At 33.5% G+C, this 23,607-nt stretch overlaps 1 protein-coding gene across 9 annotated transcripts in view; it reads left to right on the top strand.

Moving 5' to 3' along the window:
* The window catches only part of LOC105732479 (tolloid-like protein 1), a 256,428-nt gene that overhangs the window by 187,514 nt on the left and 45,307 nt on the right, over nucleotides 1–23,607 (top strand). For 6 of the 9 annotated variants that reach the window (XM_012474568.3, XM_064383750.1, XM_064383749.1 and 3 more), the window contains 4 exons: nucleotides 8,174–8,369; nucleotides 10,119–10,244; nucleotides 13,307–13,467; nucleotides 17,619–17,799. In XM_012474568.3, coding sequence (XP_012329991.1) covers nucleotides 8,174–8,369; nucleotides 10,119–10,244; nucleotides 13,307–13,467; nucleotides 17,619–17,799 — 664 coding nt within the window. Of the gene's footprint in view, nucleotides 1–8,173; nucleotides 8,370–10,118; nucleotides 10,245–13,306; nucleotides 13,468–14,806; nucleotides 14,866–17,618; nucleotides 17,800–19,791; nucleotides 19,977–23,607 lie in introns of those variants that run through there. The other 3 variants (XR_010345339.1, XM_021674245.2, XM_064383751.1) reach the window with 3 other exon arrangements.

Raw genomic sequence — 23,607 nt, 5'->3', positions numbered from 1 at the left:
AGATGCTGAGTGTCAATAAATTCACCAGTAACAGTATTTAAAAGTGCCTAATAAACATCTAAATCTTCTAGATAAGGAAACTGAGTTTATAACGTTAACCTAGTATCACACAGGTGAGTGCTAAAAGAGCATCAAAACGCAGGTACATTTGATTGTCATTTTATTTGCAAATTTGCCTACTCAGTAAAATTTTAGAAGCCTAAAATTAATATTTGCAGTACTTTCTAGGTCCTTCACAGATGTGTACAGAGCAGCAAATTTTGAGTCACCGAATGTGCCTATTGCCAGCTGTGATGTGCCTTACTGAGCAAATACATGTGTCAGATTATCTTCGTTCAGACATGTATGCATACATAGAGCTGTTGGGTGAGAGTTTAGAATTAATAAATGGACCAACTGTATTAATGCTTCTTTAAACAGAAACATATAAAACAAAATGTTGTGACTAGACTCTCACAGGAACCCTAACCCTAGGAGCAATGAATCAGTACTTGATAGTTCAGTATTCTGAGCAACTTAATAGACGTAACTAGTGTGAATATAAAAAATCAGCTTTATATATTTTCTTATTTGTTCAAATAGTCATTAGGTGGTTGTTAAATTTAGTCAGTTATCTGTTTATATCAATTTATTTCTGTTTACATATGTTTTCAATATGTATATTATATATTTTATATATATTTATGCTCAAAATGTATAATTAAAATGTCCTCATAAATTTCCAATATTCTGTGATTTTGCCTGACAAAGTATAGTTTTTGTCACTGATTATAGTCTTTGCCTTTATTCAAAAACAGTTTATATTTTTGTTTATTCTTTTTTTTTTTTTTTTTTTTGAGATGGAGTCTCGTTCTGTCACCCAGGCTGGAGTGCAGTGGCACCATCTCGGCTCACTGTAACCTCTGCCTTCTGGGTTGAAGTGATTCTCCTGCCTCAGCCTCCCGAGTAGCTGGGACTACAGGTGCATGCCACTGTGCCTGGCTAATTTTTTGTATTTTCAGTAGAGACAGGGTTTCACTGTGTTAGCTAGGATGGTCTCTATATTCTGACCTCATGATCTGCCCACCTCAGCCTCCCAAAGTGCTGGGATTACAGGCTGAGCCATTGTGCCCTGCCTTGTTTATTATGCTTTATGTTACTGTATTCCTCTTCAGATATAAAGACCATTAAGAAAAGACCATTTAAGAAAAACTTGCCCATCGTGCTGTTGAAATCTACTTTAAAGAACTTTTTAGCTAAAGACTACCCTAAAGAACTACTCTAAAAACTAAAGAACTTCTTAGTCATCATTCATGCTTCTATGTGAATTTATGCCATGGCTTTACCTTTGCCAGCGCCATTTGCATTTTCATGAAAGTGCAGAAATAAAGTCTACACACCTTTGCCAATGAATTTCAGGAATCTTTGAGCAGGAAGGAACATTATTTGTAGGGTAATAGAAGCTTGATGCTTCTATAATTATACCATTTGAGAAGTGCTGTGGTCTGGATGTTTGTGTCTACCCAAACTTTATATGGTTAAACACTAATTCCAAAGATGATGGTATTAGCATGGGGTCTTTGGTAAATAATCAGTCATGAGAGTGGAGCCCTTATGGATGGAATCAGTACTCCTATAAAAGAGGCCTAGGGGCCAGGCATGGTGGTGCATGCCTGTAATCCCAGAACTTTGAAAGGTCCTGTAGGGTGGGTAACCTGAAGTCAGGAGTTCAAGACCAGCCTGGCCAACAGCATGGCGAAATCCCGTCTCTACTAAAAACACAAAATTAGTTGGGTGTGGTGGTGCATGCCTGTAATCCCAACTACTCGGGAGGCTGGGGCAGGAGAATCACTTGAATCTTGGAGGCAGAGGTTGCAGTGACCCGAGATTGTGCCATTGTACTCCAGCCTGGGCAACAAGAGTAAAACTCTGTCTCAAAAATAAATAAATAAATAAACAAATAAATAATAGAATAAAAGAAGCCTAGGGAGCTTCTACCATGTGAGGGCAAAATGAAAAGCCACCACCTCTGAAGAGGGCCCTCACCAGACACAGAATCTGCTAGTGCCTTAACCTTGAACTTCCAACCTTGAAAACTATGAGAAATAAATGTCAGTTGTTTGTAAGCCACCCAATCTATGATATTTTCTCAAAGCATCTGGAATGGACTAATACAGGAAGCTTTCTCTCCTCTGATAGTTATTGGATACATTGCTTCTTAAAATCAATCTACTGAAGTGAGTTTGTACATGAATAAAGATCCCCTCAGAAAGTAATTTGGAGAGCTTGTTCTCTATTTAGCAGCAGAATCATTTGTAAAGAAGCTTCTAGTACTATTACTTTGAGAACTTTCAGTAAGCAGAAATACAAAAGAGAAAAAGTTTGGAAGACTGGAAATGTTTACAGTAACAACTTCCAAGAGATGTCAACAAAGCAAAAAAGAAGTGAAAGAAACTTGGAGCTTACTTTTGCTTAAATTGAAATTCCCACATATATTAGTTCAAGTGATATTAAGTTTGAGGTACTTGTCAACATTACTACACATTCTGATTTGGTGATATGTTCCTTATGAAAACCAGAGCTGATTAGTATCCCTAACCATCACAACTGCAAGCTGAAACATTCTAAATTATGTACATAGGTTTTTATCTTGGTACTTGGTAGATTGCTTGTGTAAAAGTAATTCTTTAAATCCTTTAAATATTTTTTGTATTAATTTATGATAAGTAAACTAGTCTTTGTGAATTAACTAAAAAGCTGAGATAAAGGGGTTTTAATTAGTTAAGGATTTCCTGCTTGCCATGTACTATTTTTGGGAGCTTAGCTAAGAATACATTTTGATAATGACTACAAAACAGAAGAGTTATGTAGCTCTTCATGAATTATGATCGAGGCTATCACAGTATCTGAAAGGTTAGCACTTGTTAGTGTCAATAAACTTGCCCAACTTTACACAAATGTAGCACTCTGCTTGAAACCAAGTCCTGGGTCTGTACATTTATGTCACCAGGTCTAGTAGTAAAGAGAAGCATCAGTATTCTATTTATATAATATTGCAGCATTCAATTTTTTCTTTCGTAACTCTCTTCCCTCGTATGTTCTTATTGTTTAATCATCATGTGTCAGTCAGTCAGTGTCATGTCTGTTTAATTCACCGCTGTTCACATACTGTCAAGTGAATATTATTTGGCATTGCATTAATTAGATCCGATTACATTAACTATGCTTTAAAACTACATTGTAACAGTCAAGAGAGCTACATTTGATTATAATAAAATATTCATAACAAAATTTACCATCTTAACCAGTTGTTAAGTGTACAGTTCAGTATTGTTAAGTGGATTTGAATTATTATTCAAGCAATTTTCATAACTCTTCATCATGCAAATAGGAAACTATCTCCATCACACAAAAACACCCTCATTTTTTCCTTTTTCACCTAATTCCTTATGGCAATCTCCATTCTTTCTGTCTCTATGAATTAGAGAACTTTACGTACCTCATATAAATACTGGAGTCCTGCAATATTTATTGTTTTGTAACTGGTTTATTTCACTTAGCATAATGTCTTCAAGGTTCATCCATGTGGTAGCATATATTAAATTACCTTCCTTTTTAAGGTGGAATTATATTCCATTGTATGTGATACCACATTTTATCTACCCTTTCATCTATCGATGAATCCGTGGATTGTTTCCACCTTTTGGCTGTTGTGAAAGTGCTGCTATGAACTAAGTGTGCAAATATCTCTACAAGACTGTGCTTTCAATTCTTTTGGGTATTTACCCAGAAGTGGTATTGCTAGATCATATAGAAATTCTATTTTTAATTTTTTAGGGAGCATGGGATACCTTTTCCTAAAAATTATTATCTAGAAATTTCTAAGTTTTCAGAGCTTTTTATAAATGACTAGATACTGTAGTAGATGCTTGTGCAATGGTATATATTGATTTGGAAATTTGGTTATCAAATGAAGGCAAGCATGTGAGTGGGTCCCAAGCCTGGGTCTGACCCCTACCTCCAGAGCTGGTTTTCCTTCAGTGTCAGAGCTCACCCCCATGTACTGACCACTAAACTCTGTACAGGTTGGCAGGTTTAGAATGAGAAGTTGACCCCTTTTGGTTAAACTCATTTTAATTCTTGCTAAATAGAAATCACTCAATTTATCTATGGTTCCTCTTCATTCTACATTAAAGATACAATCCCTCACTTAGTAGTGAAATGTAATATGAATCCCTTCTGGCTAGTCTTTGTACACGCTGTTCCTTCTTTGTGTGTTTGGATCTACTTCTAATGTCATTTATTTACTGGTTTTCTGAGAAATGTTCAGAGCTTACCATCACTTTCCCTATATTCTCTATGAACATATTAGATCTGTTTACATTATGACAAACTTGCCATATTAATACATAGTTTATGCTCTGATTACCTTAAAGTGTGTAATAAATCAGTGTCATCTTTATTTATTATGTGTTTATTATGTGTGTAATTATACATGACACTGAGTTCAGCTCCCAGTTATCTGAACTGTGTCCATGCTTAAACTCAAAGAGAAACTGCTCTTTCTTTCTCTTTTTGTTTTTTCCTTTTTTACTTTTCCCTCCCTCCCTCCCTTCCCTTCCCCTCCCCTTCCTTCCTTCCTTGTTCCTTTCTTTCTCTTCCATTATTTCTTTCTATAAATCATGGTCTTTGTTCTTTTTCTGATGAAGCTTAAAGTTACTGTCATAGCATCAATGAACTTGATTCACATTTTAGTTCCAACCGTATTTATTTCTATCCATTCCTTATATTAATTGATGAAGTAATTTGATACAGCTCAAGAAAATGAGCACAAGAAATTCGTAGCTCAGGAAATTGTGCACAAATGACACAAATAAAGTAACTAAAACATCCATTCGTTCTCATTGTTATCACTCGTGTGTTGATGTAGCTAATGAAGTATAATCATAATTAATACTAATGGAGCAAATTTATTGTGCAGGCCTTGCATTTAGGATTAAACTGGAAAAATAAGTAACTGAAGACAATTTAGGTATTTGTTGAGATATCTAAAATTGTTGTTGTAAAGAGCTAATGTATTTCCAAATATCAATTCATATACATGAGGCAAATATTATTTTCTAGGTAACTCAACACCTGTGGCATTCACTATGTGAGAATATTGCTACCCAAATACCAGATACATATTTAATACACAAATAATATGCAATGCATAAATGTGTACTAGTGAGTTTAACCCTATAATTAGTTTTTACCTGTGAAATATTTACTCTTCGCGTATCATATAAAATATTAAAAATTCCAATTTTTACTAAGTAACCAGTGAATACACTGCAAATTAAAATTTAACGTGAATGACTATATATCTGTTAAAGGAACAGAGTGAGTTTTATAGACTAGGCAATATAAATTATCCTATTTCTTTTTAATCATTGAAGAAATCTAAAATTTTGAGTTTCATTTTCAGTAGGACCTATGTTGTTTTCCTCCTTGTTAGTAACACAATTTTTTAAAAATAATAATCTTAAAATTAAAACCCTTTTAATTAACCTTTTTAATTTTTACTCTAGTTTCTAATATGAAGCAATGTAATTTTATTTTTATTAATGGACCTTCTATTACAAGATGTTGCTTTTTCGTTGCATATTCTCAGTTCTTGTTGTTTTCTATCTCATTCTTTTCCCCCCTCTTCCAATATGACTTGTGAGTCAGGAGTAATTCATTCTGTGCTCATTTAAGCAGAGGAGGATAGATAGGTTTGCCAAGAACTTTGGTTATTTTCCATACAGTTTTGTCGTTTATTCTGTTATCAAACCTTATACCTTGAAATCTGAGATATTATTATCTGTATTGCCCCCTTGACCAAAAACAGCCTTTGGCCATCAAGGAATGTCCTCATATTTATAGAGAACCCTCATTTTGAGGGGATTCCATTAAAAACTGAGATAAGAGGTTTTATATATATGTAATATATATATTATATATAAAAATATACAAAATCTCTTATCAAATATATATATATGTATTTGTTCAAATTAGACTTGTCATCTCTGGTGACTGAGTTACAGTTTTCAAAATGATTCTTTTTTTTTTTTTTTTTTGAGACAGAGTCTTGCCCCGTTGCCAGGCATCAGGCTGGAGTGAAGTGGCACGATCTCTGCTCACTGCAGCCACCACCTCCTAGTTTCAAGCAATTCTCCTGCCTCAGCCTCCTGAGTATCTGGGACTACAGGCACACGCTACCACACCCAGCTTATTTTTTTTGTATTTTAGTAGAGACGGGGTTTCACCATGTTGGCAAGGATGGTCTTGATCTATTGACCTTGTGATCCACCCGCCTTGGCCTCCCAAATTGCTGGGATTACAGGCGTGAGCCACCGCACCTGGCCAAAATTAGATATTCTTTATATAAGTATTTTCCACTTATTCCCATAATTGCACACACACAAAATAATTTATTTTTAGGAAAAACACAGTTTTATGAAACATACCCAGTGAGCACCTACCTTAAAATTACAGCTTTCTCTCCCCCACCCAAATTCTCATACTTCTCTCATCCTGATACTAACCAGGCCTATTCTTAATTAGTTTCTGAGTTCAGACCATATCAGGAAACTTCTGGGTGGTAAGGCCATAGACATCTTCTCATACTTCTTATCTTGCTACGTTTTCTATTTTTCCATTGAATTGATGACTTTCTAACATTTTATGATTTAATTATTTCTTCTGTTTATTGTTCATTTTCTGGCTACTCATCAGTAGAATGCAAGCATCAGGAGAACAAGGTTATTTGCTATTTTTCTGAATGATGCATACCAAGCAGGTAGAGAGCCTAGTGGAGAGTAAGCACTGAATATTTGTTGAAGAAATGGATAAATCCATTTTGTGGCTGGAAAGCAGAAAATGTAGTACCTATTTTGAACTAAATCTGTGCTTCAAAATGTATTTTTTTTGTTTGTCTTTATGCTACCTAATTTGAAAACTATTATTGTTAATGTATCGATAAGGCAGAAAACAAATTTTTCCACCAACTATACCAGCAGTTTCATGCATTCAAGTTGTAGTTCTATGGACATTCCATGACATTCCATGACATTCTATGTATTCCTTAACACTAGTAACAGAGTTCCATAAATTAACAAATTGTATGTTCAGTGATAATTGATAACATTTGATACTTTCCATGGTGTTCTAATTGTAGATATGGTTGCCTTCTAGTTTTAAATATCTAATAAGCAATTGACTCTATTAAGACTTTAGTTCTAGTGGTCAACTTTTGTGAAAAGGTGAAAGGCAAGAATTTTATTTAAAAATGTCTTACAATTTTTAAAACAATTTATATATTCTGATATTTGTTTGTTTGTTTTTAGAAGCTCAGGGCCGAAACATAGGTCCGTGAACATGTAGTTCTCCATAAAGTGTCATAGGCCAATAGTCTGACCTAATATTTGCATTCAGTTGTTAAAGAAAGAGATTGCGTTTCCCCTAATTATCTGGGCTGAGAGCAGTGTGTTGAGGTAAAAAGCCTTATTAAAAGAAGGCCATATTTCCTTGGGAAAGAGAAAACCACTGCTAATTCTACTATATAGTAGTCTTTCTCTACACAGCCAGGTTAATTATGGAGAAAGAATTCAGTAGACTAAGGAAGAATAGTAATCCCATATTATCAGATTTTCCTTTCAAAAAGAAATTTATAACAAAAAATAGTGCTACATTTGTTCAGAGAATTTGAATCCAAATTTTCTATGAATAAAATCATGATTTTATTGAAGGACTATGTAGCAATTTTTATAACTATGATTCAGAATAAATTATGTATTACTTGTAGCAGCATATCAGATCCAGATTTTTAGTGATAATTTTTAATTTTGGATTTTTTTCAGCTCTATTTAATGAGTTATTACTACTTGTAGTTTAATTTTGTCTTAAAAGACGATTAATTTCTATTGACCCTGACTCATGGGGATGTACTGTTTCATAGTTATTTTTTGTCCTTCCCTGTCTACTAGAATAACATTCTTTGTTCATGGCTATTACAGTGTAGACTCATGAGAAACACTCAAGTACATTCATTTGATACAAATAACCTTTTATAATTAACAAATCAGAAGTATGGGACTGAGAAGACATCTATTCTCCTATAGAAACTGATGTATTTATAGACATATATGTTCACATATTTTTACTGTTGTAGATTGAAAAACATGACAACTGTGTTTATGACCACCTGGAAGTTAGAGATGGAACCAGTGAAAACAGTCCATTGATAGGGCGTTTCTGTGGTCATGAGAAACCTGAAGATGTAAGATCTACCTCCAATACTTTGTGGATGAAATTTTTTTCGGATGGAACTGTGAACAAAGCAGGGTTTGCTGCTAACTTTTTTAAAGGTAATTTGAAATAATTTTCAAATGTCAGATTTTCTTTATCAAGGATAAATGTGATTTTTAGCTTTGAGTTAGGGGAGAACTACAGAAAGTTGGATTGAAAGTTGAATATGAATAAGGATATTTTGGAGAGTTTTGATAGAAATGGTTATTAATAAAATATTAGAGTTCAGAACTGTAGCACAGGGTAGGAACTCCATTAGTATATTCAACCATCTGTTTTTTATGAAATAGTCAAAACAGCAAGTTCTAGAAAGGGTTATACAGACAGAAAGACAATATTTGCAATTCAAATAACCAACCAAGAATTCATGAACAGAAGAAGGTTACTGACATGAAGTTTATCTATTTGTTTCCAGGTGTCAGCATTACTTTCTTTCAGACTAGTGTTTCCCCACATTGGAAATAATATGACCTCCTTGCAGAATATTCTGATATCTAAAACGTCTTTTTGACAAATGATTATCTCTGATCAGCTTTGATTTTCAATTGCATAACTACATTTCAGTTTATTCTTATGTCCCATATTTGGCTTGTATTGTGAGTTAGAAAGAAAGCAAATACTTAAGTGAAAATATTAACATCACATGTGCATTTAGGAAATTCATAGACACTTTCGTTGTGTGTCATTGTAGAATACAATTTTTCTATGGGAAGAGAAAACAAAATTTTCCTCGATATTGATTTTTATACGATAAATGATATAGGATAAGGTAAATGATTCAATTGTATATTGCAATACTTAGAGTTATGGATATGTAAATATTGTCATAATTTAAAGAAGAACAGTATAATGGATTTTCCCTGGGAGCTATTTTATTCATCATATGAATTAAAAGATAAGAAAACTTGGTATTTATACTACAGGTATTAAAAAAGTTCACTAAAATCTCCATTTATATGTTTGAAATTTTCTGTAGTTATATATTTCATAGAAAAAAATATGCTATCAAGCTTCTTTCATGTGATATTCATATATTTACTTATCAAAAATGTCTCGCTGATGCATGATTTCTTCAGAGCATGTTTACTATTTGTCTAATTATGGAGTATCCTGTCATATACATTTTTTAAAATAGTATATATTATATATATACTTTATGTATATTTTTGTGTTTCAATATACAATTATACCATATATATATTAAAATATGGGGTTATCATATTTTCTGGAGCAAAATGTCTATATAAGAAACACAATGTTTTAGATTTAAAGAGATCCAGTCAATTTCTAAGTTTTATATCTTTTAAATTTATATTCAGTGCAATCTATTTCTTAATAATGATATTTCTTTAAAGGATTTTTGCAGATATCTCAAGCTATAATGTAAAATTAGCATTGCCAAAGCTGTGCTTCTTAGTAAGTTTTTTAATTTCATTCAGAAAAAAAGCCTAGGCTTCATTATCCTCATTTGACTTCAGAGTCAGAAAAACTCACACTGTATCTGAGATAAGGTGATCTTCAGTTGTTCCAGCTATAGGTTTCTAGGACTTCTCTGGGTTCTTTGACAATGCTTAGGTGGCAGCAACATGAATTTTTTGCACATTATCCATCAGGGGCTTACGTGTTGTTCCTGCTCCTTTGTTGATGGAAGCAATAAATTGTTTCCATTTTATTTGGAACCATTAAGTATAGTAGGTTTTTAGAAATATTTATACCCATATATATATATATGTGTGTATATAGGTATACATATATGTATGTATATTTGTATATGTATAGTTGTTCTGTAACTATGGCCATTTTCATAGAGGAAGATGAGTGTGCCAAACCTGACCGTGGAGGCTGTGAGCAGCGATGTCTGAACACCCTGGGTAGTTACCAGTGCACCTGTGAGCCCGGCTATGAGCTGGGGCCCAACAGGAGGAGCTGTGAAGGTATGACTGCACTCCTGTCTGGACCCCCACCCCCCAAAGTTTTTTATTTCTTTCTTATATTCTCATTCTTTCTCTGTTTTCCCCTTTCCTTCCCTTTTTCCTGTAGTGACCTCTTTTCTCAATTAGTAAGACTCAATTCATAGTCACAGCTGATGTGACTATGGGTTCGTGTTATAGAATCAGCCCTTTCCTCCTTTGATTACCAGGCCACCTTGTTTATATATGCATAACACAAACTGTATTAGCCCGTCCTCATGCTGCTAATACAGACATATTAGCATATTTATTATGCAAATAAAGACATACCTAAGATTTGGTAATTTATAATGGAGAGAGGTTTAATAGATTCACAGTTCCACATGGCTGGGGAGGCCTCACAATCATGTAAAAAACTAAGGAAGAGCAAAGGTGCATCCTATATGGCAGCGGGCCAGAGAGTGTGTGCAGGGGAACTCCCTTTCATAAAACCATCAGATCTCTTAAGACTTTCTCACTATCATGAGAACAGCATGGAAAAGACCTACCCCATGATTCAGGTACCTCCTCCCGGGTCCCTCCCATGACATGTGAAAATTATGGGAGCTACAACTCAGGATGAGATTTGGGTGAAGACATAGCCAAAGCATTTCATACAAAAATGCATATATAAATAAATTTATCTATATCCGTTTCTATCTAGATTCGTCTATATCTAGATCTACATCTAGACCTAGATTTATATCCATCCTTCCATTCATCCGTCCATCCATCCATCTATCCACAGGCCATTGTGTTTGTGTATATGAATATACCTATAACTATCTCTGTCTGGATCTAGATTTTTATTTATCTATCCATCCTACTATCATTCATTCATCCATCTGTCATACCAGACCTCCACGTATGTTAATATATCTAGATCTATTTCTGTCTCTATCTAGATCTAGATCTTTATCCATCTGTCTATCTATTCATCCTTCCATTTCTCCATCTATTCATCTGTCCATTCACCATTTGTTTTATCTTCTTCTTATCATAGTCTATAGATATGTCTCCCTTATTAAAATGAGAAGTCTTGGGTCAGAGTCACCTTTGTATCTCTAACATCTAGCACAGTCAGACATAAAGCAGGAGATCAATATGTGTTTTATGAATGAATGATCGATTTTTAAAGACACTTTTGTCATGGTGATCTGCATTTCCTCTTTACATTCTAAGATGACGTTTCTTGTACAATGTTTTGTTACCATTACCTATTATCTCTTCCTTCAGATTTTAAAGCTCACTCTTTTTTATTTTCCCTGTCTCTACCCTATTACAGCACCCATACCTCTATTACAGGCAGAATGAATTGGAAGACCCTTTTTCCTCGAGTCTATCCCTCCTTTATTCCTCTTTTAAAATTTCTGCAAAATTCATCTTCATAGACTGTGTAGCAGTTTACCGTTATTTATATTTATGTATTTATTGGTTTACTGTTGGTGTCTCCCACCAAAATGTTAGTCCTCTGAAAATGAGCACCTGCTCTCTACTGTACCTATAATAGAGGATATAGTAAGTGGCAAAAGGGAAATAATTATTTGCTTAATGCACACACACCTGCTGACCTATTTAGCAAAAATCAGAGACCCCCTGTTTTTCCTTAAAAGTTTTTTGGCTTCCAGAAGTCTCCATGCCACCTACTAAACTACTAATCTTCCCCCTTTACTAGAATTAAAAAGTCCTAGTGATGAAGTGATGTATTTTTAATTTTTTTTTTTTTTTTGAGACGGATTTTCACTCTCATTACCCAGGCTGGAGTGCAATGGCACAATCTCAGCTCACCTCAACCTCCATCTCCTGGGTTCAAGCAATTCTCCTGCCTCAGCCTCCCAAGTAGCTGGAACTACAGGCGCATACCACCTTGCCCAGCTAATTTTTGTATTTTTAGTAGAGACGAGGTTTCACCATGTTGACAATGATGGTCTCGATCTCTTGACCTCGTGATCCACCCACCTCGGCCTCCCAAAGTGCTGGGATTATAGGAGTGAGCCACCGCGCCCGGCCTGAAGTGGTATATTTTTAAAAGAGACAATCAAAAAATAACAAGACTACTGTTTCTGTGTATTATTAGAAATAATTATAGTACTTTACCAAGAAAGTGGTAAAAGTGAATGTACAGGTAGTATGTGTATATACTTTATAGAATACATGTATATGTCTTTGTGTTTATGCTATACTCATAAATATAGCATATATGTATATGTCTGTATGTCTTTGTGCGCGCACACACACACACACATACACATGTGCACAAAGGCAAAAAAGGGACCAGTTATTTTAGGGAACTCTTGAGTCCTTAAGAATTAATTACGAACTGTGTACAATGTATGTTCTTTTCACTCAACTTGCTTTCGGATACCATGATTTTGCTAATTATACTGTTGATAAGGAAGAGAGGGAGTTTAAATAAAACCTTTTAAAAACAGATAATCATAGATATATTTAAAGAGAAAATCAGTGTTTAAATGGGGCTTTTGAAATAACAAATATGTTCTATTTACCATAATTTATCTTGTCTGCTAGCTCAGGTAATATAGAGTTACTTGTCTTGGAAAGAAGTTTGAGGAAATGAACAATTGACTTGGTTTTTTTACATCAGCCTATACTGTACTTTATATATATCTTTTCCTTAAATCTCTAAACACCCTTCTGAATTTTGACAAAAAATATTATTTTTTTCTTAATTCAGTAGTGGCCAAGACACTACAAGATATTATTAGACCTAATTAAAAGATAAGAAAACTAAGACCCAGGTTTTTTCATTGTTTTAAATTGCTCGCCCTACTTTAAAGTGACTAAAATGTAGTACAGCCATAATATTCTTGGCTCCTAAGCTACAAAATAACACTTTTAAAATGAGTCTTAATGACTGCAATAGTTGTATAAAGACCGTGGTACAGAGACTGCCATTTCTGGATTTTGAAACCCAGAAGATGGTTGAAATTTAGAGCTGAGATGTTTGGATATTCATTACTGGACAGGTGCTAAGAAATGAGTGACTTTATGGAAGGAATACATCTTTTACTTTTCTTTTCTTCCAGCTGCTTGTGGTGGACTTCTTACCAAACTTAATGGCACCATAACCACCCCAGGCTGGCCGAAGGAGTACCCTCCTAATAAAAACTGTGTGTGGCAAGTGATTGCACCAACCCAATACAGAATTTCTGTGAAGTTTGAGTTTTTTGAATTGGAAGGCAATGAGGTAAGTAAACAATAACTGTAATTTTTAAATCATGTTTTGAAACTCCCTTTAGGCGGCCGGACACGGTGGCTCACGCCTGTAATCCCAGCACTTTGGGAGGCCGAGGCGGGAGGATCACAAGGTCAAGATCGAGATCATGGTGAAACCCCGTCTCTACTAAAAAAATAAAATAAAATACAAAAGTTAGCCAGGCATGGTGGCGCGCACCTGTGGTCCCAGATACTTTGGGGACTGAGGCAGGAGAATTGCTTGAACCCAGGAGGCGTAGGTTGCGGTGAGCTGAGATTGGCCACTTGACTCCAGCCTGGCACCTGGCAACAGAACAAGACCCTGTCTCAAAAAAAAAAAAAGAAAGAAACTCCCTAAAGGCAAGCTGTCAAATTCAAAAATAAGAAAGGAAAGAAGGAAGAATGTAGTAAAATAGGAGAGACATTGTATTCTTTCTTTGTCCTACGGCTCATTTCTGCAACTGCTTATGAATCTTAGTTTAGACTGTTTCTGGAAGATTGAAAATTACCTAGAGGGAGTTTTTATTTTGTGTATTTAATATTTACTATTTTCTTGATTTATTAAAGAACTATGGAGTATTTAGGGTCAGCTTCATGTCACAGAGACATTTCTAGAAAAAATAAACCAAAATCCTCTGGCTGAGTCATAACAAAAATATCATTTGGAAGAACTCGGCATATTTTACTTACGGAAATGGGTACATTTTCATTATATATGAAGCTTTCATTATAAATGTGCTCATGGTTCATAAAGAAAGATTAATTTTTTTAACCTCAGCAAAAGATGTATTTAGCTAAACCTATCTTTTTTTTTTTTTTATACAAACTGTACCTTATTCTACTAAAGGTACAGTTTTTGTCAGGTGACCACATTTAAACAAGTGACATCATTTATTTGAAAATTCCTGTGTGCTACTGCATACACACACACATCAAATTCATATGGAATGTCAAGCCTGAAGTGTGAACTTTCACAAAAATGTCCTTTGTGTCAACACTGGTTTAATTCCAGAGGAAAGGTTATAAACATTGGTTTTGTTTAATCTTCTGTACTTTCTCTTCTTTTTTTAACTTCCTTTGTATCCCTTCTCTGAACAACATTTTTGATGTTTATTAAATGAACATAACTTTTATCCATCCGTAAAATAAAATTACCTCACAAAAATAATTTTGTCTTTGATGTTTATCAGTTGGGCACTTTTGTCTCTGATGTATATCACCGAACAGAAGCAATATTTGTGGGTTTTATGCCGTAATTTTGCTTTTGTGTATTTATCTTTGCTTCTTCCTTTTTTACTGCCTACTTTTCGTTCTTTCCTTTTTTTTTTTAGATGGAGTCTTGCTCCTTTGCCCAGGCTGGAGTGCAGTGGCGTGATCCTCCATCTCCCAGGTTCAAACAATTCTCCCTGCCTCAGCCTTCCGAGTAGCTGGGATTACAGGCACACACCACCACGCCGGGCTAATTTTTGTGTTTTAATAGAGATGGGGCTTCACCATGTTGGTCAGGCTGGTCTTGAACTCCTGACCTCAAGTGATCCGCCCGCCTCAGACTGCAAAAGTGCCTGGATTACAGGCGTGAGCCACCGTGCTTGGCCTCTTTAATTACTGTTTTCCCTCTTAATTTAGCTTGTAGTAACCAAGGAAGTTTTAGTTTTTCACTAGTGGCTTTAAAGTAAAAAGTGGTAGCTGACTAATGTGTTCCCATAAAGAAAACTAAGGTTTGAAATGTGATGAACTTACATATTTCAAGGATTTGTAGAATCTTGGAACTCAATGGGCCTTTTGAGCTTCTTTTTAACATTATGCATAAGTTTTTAATGAGAAAGGCTACAGTTTATCCTTTTAACATACTTTATCCACCTGAAATATAATTTTCTGTTAATAACTAAAATTTGGAGAAATATTGAAATAAAGAAAATAATATTTAAACTATTTTAGAAGGGTTTTTTTTTAAGCTACAACTTTTGAAAATGAGAACGTCCCTACCAATTCTGCAATTTGATATGAACTTACTGTTGAATGAGATCTACTCCCATAGTTTTCCCTAAAGCTATTAGTGTGTTGGGTGGGACATTTTGATTCATTAATTGATAGATATTTTTAAGAAGTCTAGAGGTTTGCATTCAGAAGAAAGCAGGGTAGATGGTTTTATATAACTGAGATGTTGTATTCTGAAAGCATTATTCTCATAGTCGTGGTCACCATTCATAGAAGGGCTCTTTACAAACTGTGTTAACATATCCCTGTTTTCTTTAATTTATAATGGTGTTACTGTGTAGAAAGCTGTTATAGAATTCTCTGTATTTTTGTAGTTTGGCATCTTAGCTATTTAAAATAAAAGGCCTGAGCAAAAACGTGACTTACAGAATAGTGGGTTAAGCTTAAAACTTCATTATTTTCTTCATTATATTGATATTCCAAAGGAAAGTCAATGGTAAACCCTTTAGCCTTGGAAACATTCTTTTATATTATGTTGGAACTCTCCAAACAAAAATTGCAATTGTAACAAAGTTAGTAGAAAAGTTATTTCATTTTCCCTAGCAGCATTTTGCTTATTTACACCTAATTAATATCACAAGAAGCAGTAATTTGAGTTGACATATTTCAAAGCACAGATCATGCCCCAGGGTTCAATCATATGCATTGTTAAACCTTGCTAATTACACATTTATGTAATAAGGTCATTCATGCAAGATGTGTTCTTGAACATATGCCCTGTTGGAACTTTGGAAAAGTGTATTATGGAAACATCTGTTAGTGGCCATAAAACTGCTTAAAAATACCTGGCATTCATTTAGCTTCTTCCATTTTGGTGTTGTTAGTAGATTACATATAAATCAGAATGAGGCCATCTTATTTTAGTCTAAGAGTTCCTATGCACTGAATAGAGTTCCTATGTGTTTGCAGTCCTGCAGCAATCCTACAGAGTAACTTCACAGCACTCAGCAACAAAAATAAATTAAGAAATATCAATCCTTCAATAAGTTTAACAGGCAAATAATCTTTTTTATTATACATCAAGTATCCATCTTTCTCTTTTAAAGTTACTAATGGTGCTGTTCTCATTAGAATATGGTGTTTCTGGGGAACGACACTGGACTAAACCAAACTCCATGTTGTTAACCACCACATTGCCATGTATGACAAGCATAATTTTGGAGAAGCTATATAAAAATTTCTGAACTTCAGTTTTCCCATCTCTACAATGGGAAGTGCTATTTCTATTGCTAGTAGTTGTTTCACAGGCTTATTGTACCAATTTCACGTAATTGTTGTCAGTATTAAATAAGACAGCACATGACAAGTATATTCACAGTTCCTAGTGAAAATTTAAAATATGTTTTAAAAAGGATAGCAACTGCTGCTCTTCTTCTATCAGCACCATCATTTTAAAATATATTAATTTCAGTTCTCTTTATCTTTTTGTGTTTTTTGAAAAAGATTTATGCTATAAATATACACAAACATGCATATATTTGCATATGAAATATATGATATTTATATATTATATATATTTATATAAATATATGTATCATATATATCATATGCAAATATATGCATGATTGTGCATATTCATAGCGTAAATCTTTGTGTTTGGAAAATGTAGTCTCATATTAACAACACTTGTATAAATCTTGAAGATATTCAGAGCAAAATTCTGGAATCTGTCTTTCATGCCTTCTACCTCATAGTGGAACACCTTTTCTTAAAACAAAACAAAACAAAACAAAACAAAAACCAGAATCTCACTCTATTGCCCAGGCTGGAGTGCAGTGTCATGATCACAACTCACAGCAGCCTCGACCTCCCAGGCTCAATCTCAGCTTTCCAAGTAGTTAGGACAATGAGCACACGCTACCATATGTGGCTAACTGTATAGTTTTTGTAGAGATAAGTTTTTGCCGTGTTACCCAGGCTGGTCTCGAACTCCTGAGCTCAAGTGATTTGCCTGCCTCTACCTCTCCAAGTGCTAGGATTACAGGCATAAGCCACTGTGTCCAGCCTGATTTTTTTCTTTACCTGTTAGTTCCAGTTAGACTACCATGAGAGTAAAATGGGAAAAACACGATACATTTTTCTAAGATAAATGTCAGTCATCTTGTACTCACAAATCTGGTAACGGATAACAGCGTTTCTTTCCAGGTTTGTAAATATGATTATGTGGAGATCTGGAGTGGTCTTACCTCTGAGTCTAAACTGCATGGCAAATTCTGTGGTGCTGAAGTGCCTGAAGTGATCACATCCCAGTTCAACAGTATGAGAATTGAATTCAAGTCTGACAATACTGTATCCAAGAAGGGCTTCAAAGCACAATTTTTCTCAGGTATAAGTATTCACATGTTGTGTGTTTATATTACAGATTTTCAATGTGAATTGGATTAAATTGTATGTGACCTGTTTTTCTTAGTTTTCTGTAAATGCAACTTGAAGTTAAGAAAAAGGCCTTACCATTTTCCATAGGTTTATTAATTTTTTACTTAAAATTAGGATATTAATAATAGGGGTCCTGATGTAATGTTGCCTCCAAACAATTAGATCTTATATAAAATCTAATCAAATATTATAAAGGCTAGTACAAATAACACAAAATAATTATAGTAATATTTTTACACATTGGCTTTACTCTATACAGGTGTATGGGAATAATGATAAAACAAATGGGCAGATTTTTCAAAATACTTTTTATTTCTATTTGGAAAATGTAGTCTCATTTTAGCAACACTTTTATATTCTTTTTATTTTGCAACGTATTTCTTCTTATTTTAATATATTTTCATTATTAGTAGGCTAATTAAAATTGTGCTTTGCCTCATCATTATGGAAATGGTTGCAGTAAGAGACCTAGAAATATAGAAATTATAATTTCACTAAATATATTGACAACTGTATTTAATGCTTTGCACTTTTGTATTTGGAATTTAGTATTTAGTTTAAGCAACTCAAAGCAAAATTTCCTTTATAAAGAGCTGAAATTTTATAAAACTCCCCAGACTTTATAGAAATATATCAAAAACCAAGAAATTTTCATTTTTTCTCAATCAGAATCATGCTTTATAAAAACATTATTTTGAAATTTTCCAAGTAGATGAAATTGTAATAAACCTTAGTATAGCAATTTATTCTCTTTGCAACTAACAACCAATTTAAAGCAATTGAATTCCAATTATGTTTTAATATTAGGTAATTTGGATTGAGTTAATTCAAAGGCCATTTATTCTGGTCCTCATGTGTTTAAAATTAATGAGATTTACAATGTCCAGCCTTTGTTTGGGGTTTTCAGTGTAATTGAAATTAATGGTTCACAAGCTCCATTGAGTTCCAAGTCATACAGAAAAGTGTCTCCAGAATACAATGGACCTTGGCTCCCGTGTCCTTATTCCCTTCTTTTTTTCCAGATTAAATAACCTTTTACAAATGCTTCTCAGGTATTTAAGATTTATGCTATTCAAAGTACAGTTTAATATTTTAATAAAAATAAGACTTTTTTTAGACTTCACCATTTTATTATTATTATATATATTTTTTGAGACAAAGTGTCACTCTATCACCAGGCTGGAGTGCAGTGGCATGATCTAGGCTCACTGCAACCTCCACCTCCTGGGTTCAAGCAATTCTCCTGCCTCAGCCTCCCGAGTACCTGGGACTACAGGCATGTGCCACCACGCCCAGCTAATTTTTGTATTTTTAGTAGAGACTGGGTTTCAGCATGTTGCCCAGGATGGTCTCGATCTCTTGACCTCGTGATCCGCCTGCCTCGGCCTCCCAAAGTGCTGGGATTACAGGCATGAGAACATTATGTATTTTAGCAAGTTTAAGTCATCCAGTAGTTAGGTAGAGATAAGATTACTTATCTTAGAGCCATCTAAATATTTATTTTAAAAATTGAAATTATAAAATAAATGAATTTTGTCATAATAATTAAAGTTGCTAATGAGTACTGTGTTCACTATTTGGGTGATGGGTTTCATGGAAGCCCCAAGCCCCAACATTATGCAACATACTCAAGTAACAAATTTGCGTATGCACCACATTAATCTAAAATGATATTTAAAAAGAAAGTATTCAGGATCCTTTTTATGTTACTTTCGTCATATATTTAATTTTAAATTTTTTTAAAGAAAAGAAACATGCTACAAATACTGACTACAAAGTATGATTAAATTTAGTTACTCAGAAAATTTAAAATTCCCTTTCTGATATTTTTGGTCAGAAAAAAAATTTCCAAATCATAAAAACAGATTATTCGTGTCCTCAGAAATAGGACTGATGAAACATAAAATATGCTTCCTTAATTCTTTGTAATACACCTCTGAAGCCTTGTGCAGAAGATGCTGCTCTCCACCACATGAGCATATATGGTCTTTATCCTTTTATCTCTGTGGAACTGCGCTTTGTAAAATAACTGAGTACCTTTGTACTACTTGAGCCAATAACAGGTAATTTGCTATAAATCATGTTCACTGATGCAGTCATTTCAGAATATTATCCATACTTTAAGGATTTATCAGTGCACTTATACACACACACACACACACACACACACACACACACATATGTAAATCAATTAACATGACAATGTTTGGTTTTCAAAGAATCTAGCCTAGATTGTTTGCTGGAGTATAAGTAGTTAACTAAACTGAACAATGACGTTCATGGAGAAATTAAACCCCAAAGTTTCATCTTATATTGTTATATTTATATATATTTATATGAGAGATGAGGCAGCTGAAGAGTTAAGTAAGCATCTCACTGTCACAGATCATTTAAACATAGTATCTCTTGGTCCAAAGACCATTCTCTTAACCATAAGAACTGATCATGACCTTGGCAAATAGCATTAATTCTTTTTCTTATGACCTGGAAAAAAAACAGCAGATATGATTTTCACTTCTTTATTAGGTGATTGTTTTGAAAATCCAAGTCAATTAATATTAAGTATACATTTTTGAGGTTCATTTTGTGAATCATTGAAAAGTCTTGGCTATTTGTCAGATCAATATTTAAAATACTGTGGTTCTGGATGAATGACTAGAACTATTTCACACTTAATTTTCTGGGAGTTTCTATTAGTGGGAAAGATGTTTGCTCCAGAAAAGAGAAAGTTAAAAACATGTTTGTAATAAATTGCTGTTGTATTATCTAGAGATGGCAGAAAATAAGAATTTTGGTGAATAAACGTCCTTGTTATGATGATCTTATGAAGGCATAATTTACAAAAGATTATTCACTTTAATTGATGTCTGTTCACGTTGCAAATATTAGAGTTCTGATAATGCTTTCAATATGATAACATATAATCATATGTCAAAAGCCAAGTAATTCACTGTAATACATTATTAGAAAGTAAGTATGTAAACTATAAAGATATACTTCACAGACAAAATTGAAGTTTTTTAAAATGTTAAAACTCACTATGGGAGCTTTGATAAAGTGTGTTACTGGGTTTATTGTCACAGATTCTTTAGAAAGAAATTTAGCATAGAAATCAAGTCATTAAAATGACTTTTCCATTTGCCCCAGAAATCACATTTGTGGGACTCTTTCATCCAGAAATATCTCAAAATCTGGAAGAAGGATTTCAATATAATGTGATAGTGACAGAAATTTGCAGCAAGAGGAAAATTGTAAATAAGTTATGGCAAATGCACTTTGTGGACCCTTCTGTGCTACAAAGATGGGTCGACGATTCCATGGTGCAAAATATTGTATGTGGTAAAATATTAATGGAAATCTAGGTATAAAACAATGTATGCACTATCTATACAGCTAAGCATGCAGGTTGGAACAAACCTGAAAATTGCCATATAAAAATACCAAGAATGCTTAGTTAGGGTGGAAACATGATGCATTATGGTTTTCTCCATTTTCTTCTCAGAGTTTTTCTTTAATTTAAATATAAAAATAAATTTAGAAGAAAAAGACTCCTATTGTATTTTCACCTATTACGGTTAGTCAAAAGATTTCTAGTTTGCAAACACTGCCTAATAGACTTTGACCTTCTTTGCAAGTGAAGGAATTTTTAAATTCACCTATTTCTTCATTAGTTAATAAATATTAATACAAGTTAATATTAATAAAAGTGTATTGAATTGAATTAAATTCCAAAATATTTTAATTACAGGCAATCTAACAAAGATGTTAATATATTATATACATTAATCAAGAGATAGTTTATAGACACATAGTCTTAAATGGTTAGATTTACAGCCAGTGTTCTAAAACTTTCAGAAGTAGTTATGGCTTTATGAAACCTTAACACGGAATATAACAAGTTCAGCTATTTTTTCCACATTCTTTGTCTAAGAACCTCTAAGAGTTTTCAATACTAGTAAAAAGTAGTGTTTGGTAATAAGTGATTCCATATATTTGGAGAAGAAAGCTATTAAAAATAAAATTCTAGCTTTCTTTTAGTTAGTGATACATGAGAAAAAGACAAAAATATTTAAGGTTTAACATACCATGAAATAATATATTTACAGTATTATTTTCAACATATCATTGTCTAATAAAATAATTGTATAAGAGATTTTAGCTATTCTTGCACATAGCCTTAGATTTTTAAAACAAACTCTTTTTAGATTTAAGAAAGGACATTGAAGGGATGTCTCTAAGAACTTTTTAGCAGAATAATTCACATCAGTGATTTCTGTCACATCCATGCTCATAGAATTAAGAAACTCTCATCTATCATTTCTGACTAAATATCATAAATGAGTCACAAAAATGCCATAGCTTAAAAATGAATGTCATTGGATTTTATAGCAAAATAATTTACAAGCCACTCTATAAAAACCAGTGTAATATGCTACACTTATTCCAGGGCATATTTAAAGAGCAATATAATGAAGTAATATTAAAGCAAATAAAAAATTAGAAAGCCAAAATAAGACCATTTAGACATTATAGAGAATTATATGTGATTCACTTCTTTTCAGGTAATTCATACTATAGTGGCATAGACATTTTCTAGAAGATATCTAGTCCAACAATAATATATTGCTGTTATTTTCTCAGACTAAATGAGATTTGTTACTAGATTAACAATAATGATTTTGTTTATATGATAGTAAAACCAAACTTAGTTTTATATGATATATTTGAGCACAAGTGTACAAGTCTGCATTGGTCTACATGATGCAGTTTATTTAATTAATAATCTTAGCAAAGCTAAGAGTATTCCACTCAAAAGAGTTTCTTTTCTTTAAATGAGTTAAGCATAAAGGAAATATTAATCGGACTTTATACCTGAAAAAATAGCACATTTGGGAACTTGACATGCTTTTATAATTTTAATTATAGCATTTACAATTTGGGAATATTATAACAATGGCTTTAGGCAATGAGAGTTGAGCATAGGCATTGCGCCTTTTATAGGCAACTCTGTATTAATGAAAAGATTCAGTTATGACTCTTCAGTTCTAAGAACAGAAAATATGAAGAACAATAACAGTCTCCCTCAGTAAAAAAATTAATAGGAATGTGATCTAACTATTGCTGATAAGCCCAGGGTCTTGCTCAGTGACAGAAATGGACTAAAACTCATTTTCTGACTCCTAGCTCATTTCTGCCTGTAACAAATGGAGGAATCACTTAAAATAATTTGTGCATTGCAGTCTTTCTAGCTCTGAAATCAAGTGATTTCAACTGACATGCTCCTCATCTTATCTTCCTTTCATTGTGTCTCGATATTTGTTTGTAAGTGTCCTTCTTGTTCAACGTTTCTCTAGTGGAATGGTTGTTGATATCTGTAGATGAAATTCGACATGATATTACACTAACAGAACTTTAAATGCTACTGTGATTAATTACAAACAGTAACACAACTACAACTTTCTTGTATGATTTAAACTCCTGTGTCCAAGTTGTCATCATTAATGGAATTTAAATATTCACATGTTTATGAAAAGAGAAAAGTGTCTCTGTTGTAGCTCTCCTAGTGTTTATAAGTGTTTTTTTGTAGGTGATTATTTACCTGATAGTTTTATGTTGGACCTGTGTGTGCTGTGCATGTGTCCATTTATTTCAGATCCTGAACATTTAATTTGAGAATACCCACTCTTGTATGTGTCTGTTCTGTTGCATGGACCATTGATTTCTTTTTCCTACAGATAAGGAAGCTTTCTGCAAAGAG

This window comes from Aotus nancymaae, unplaced genomic scaffold (assembly GCF_030222135.1).
Source record: "Aotus nancymaae isolate 86718 unplaced genomic scaffold, 86718_ANA_hifiasm-v0.15.2.pri h1tg000033l, whole genome shotgun sequence".
NCBI lineage: Eukaryota > Metazoa > Chordata > Mammalia > Primates > Aotidae > Aotus > Aotus nancymaae.
The sequence above is the reverse complement of the archived record's forward strand: the minus strand, read 5'-3'. Positions and strand labels throughout refer to the sequence as shown.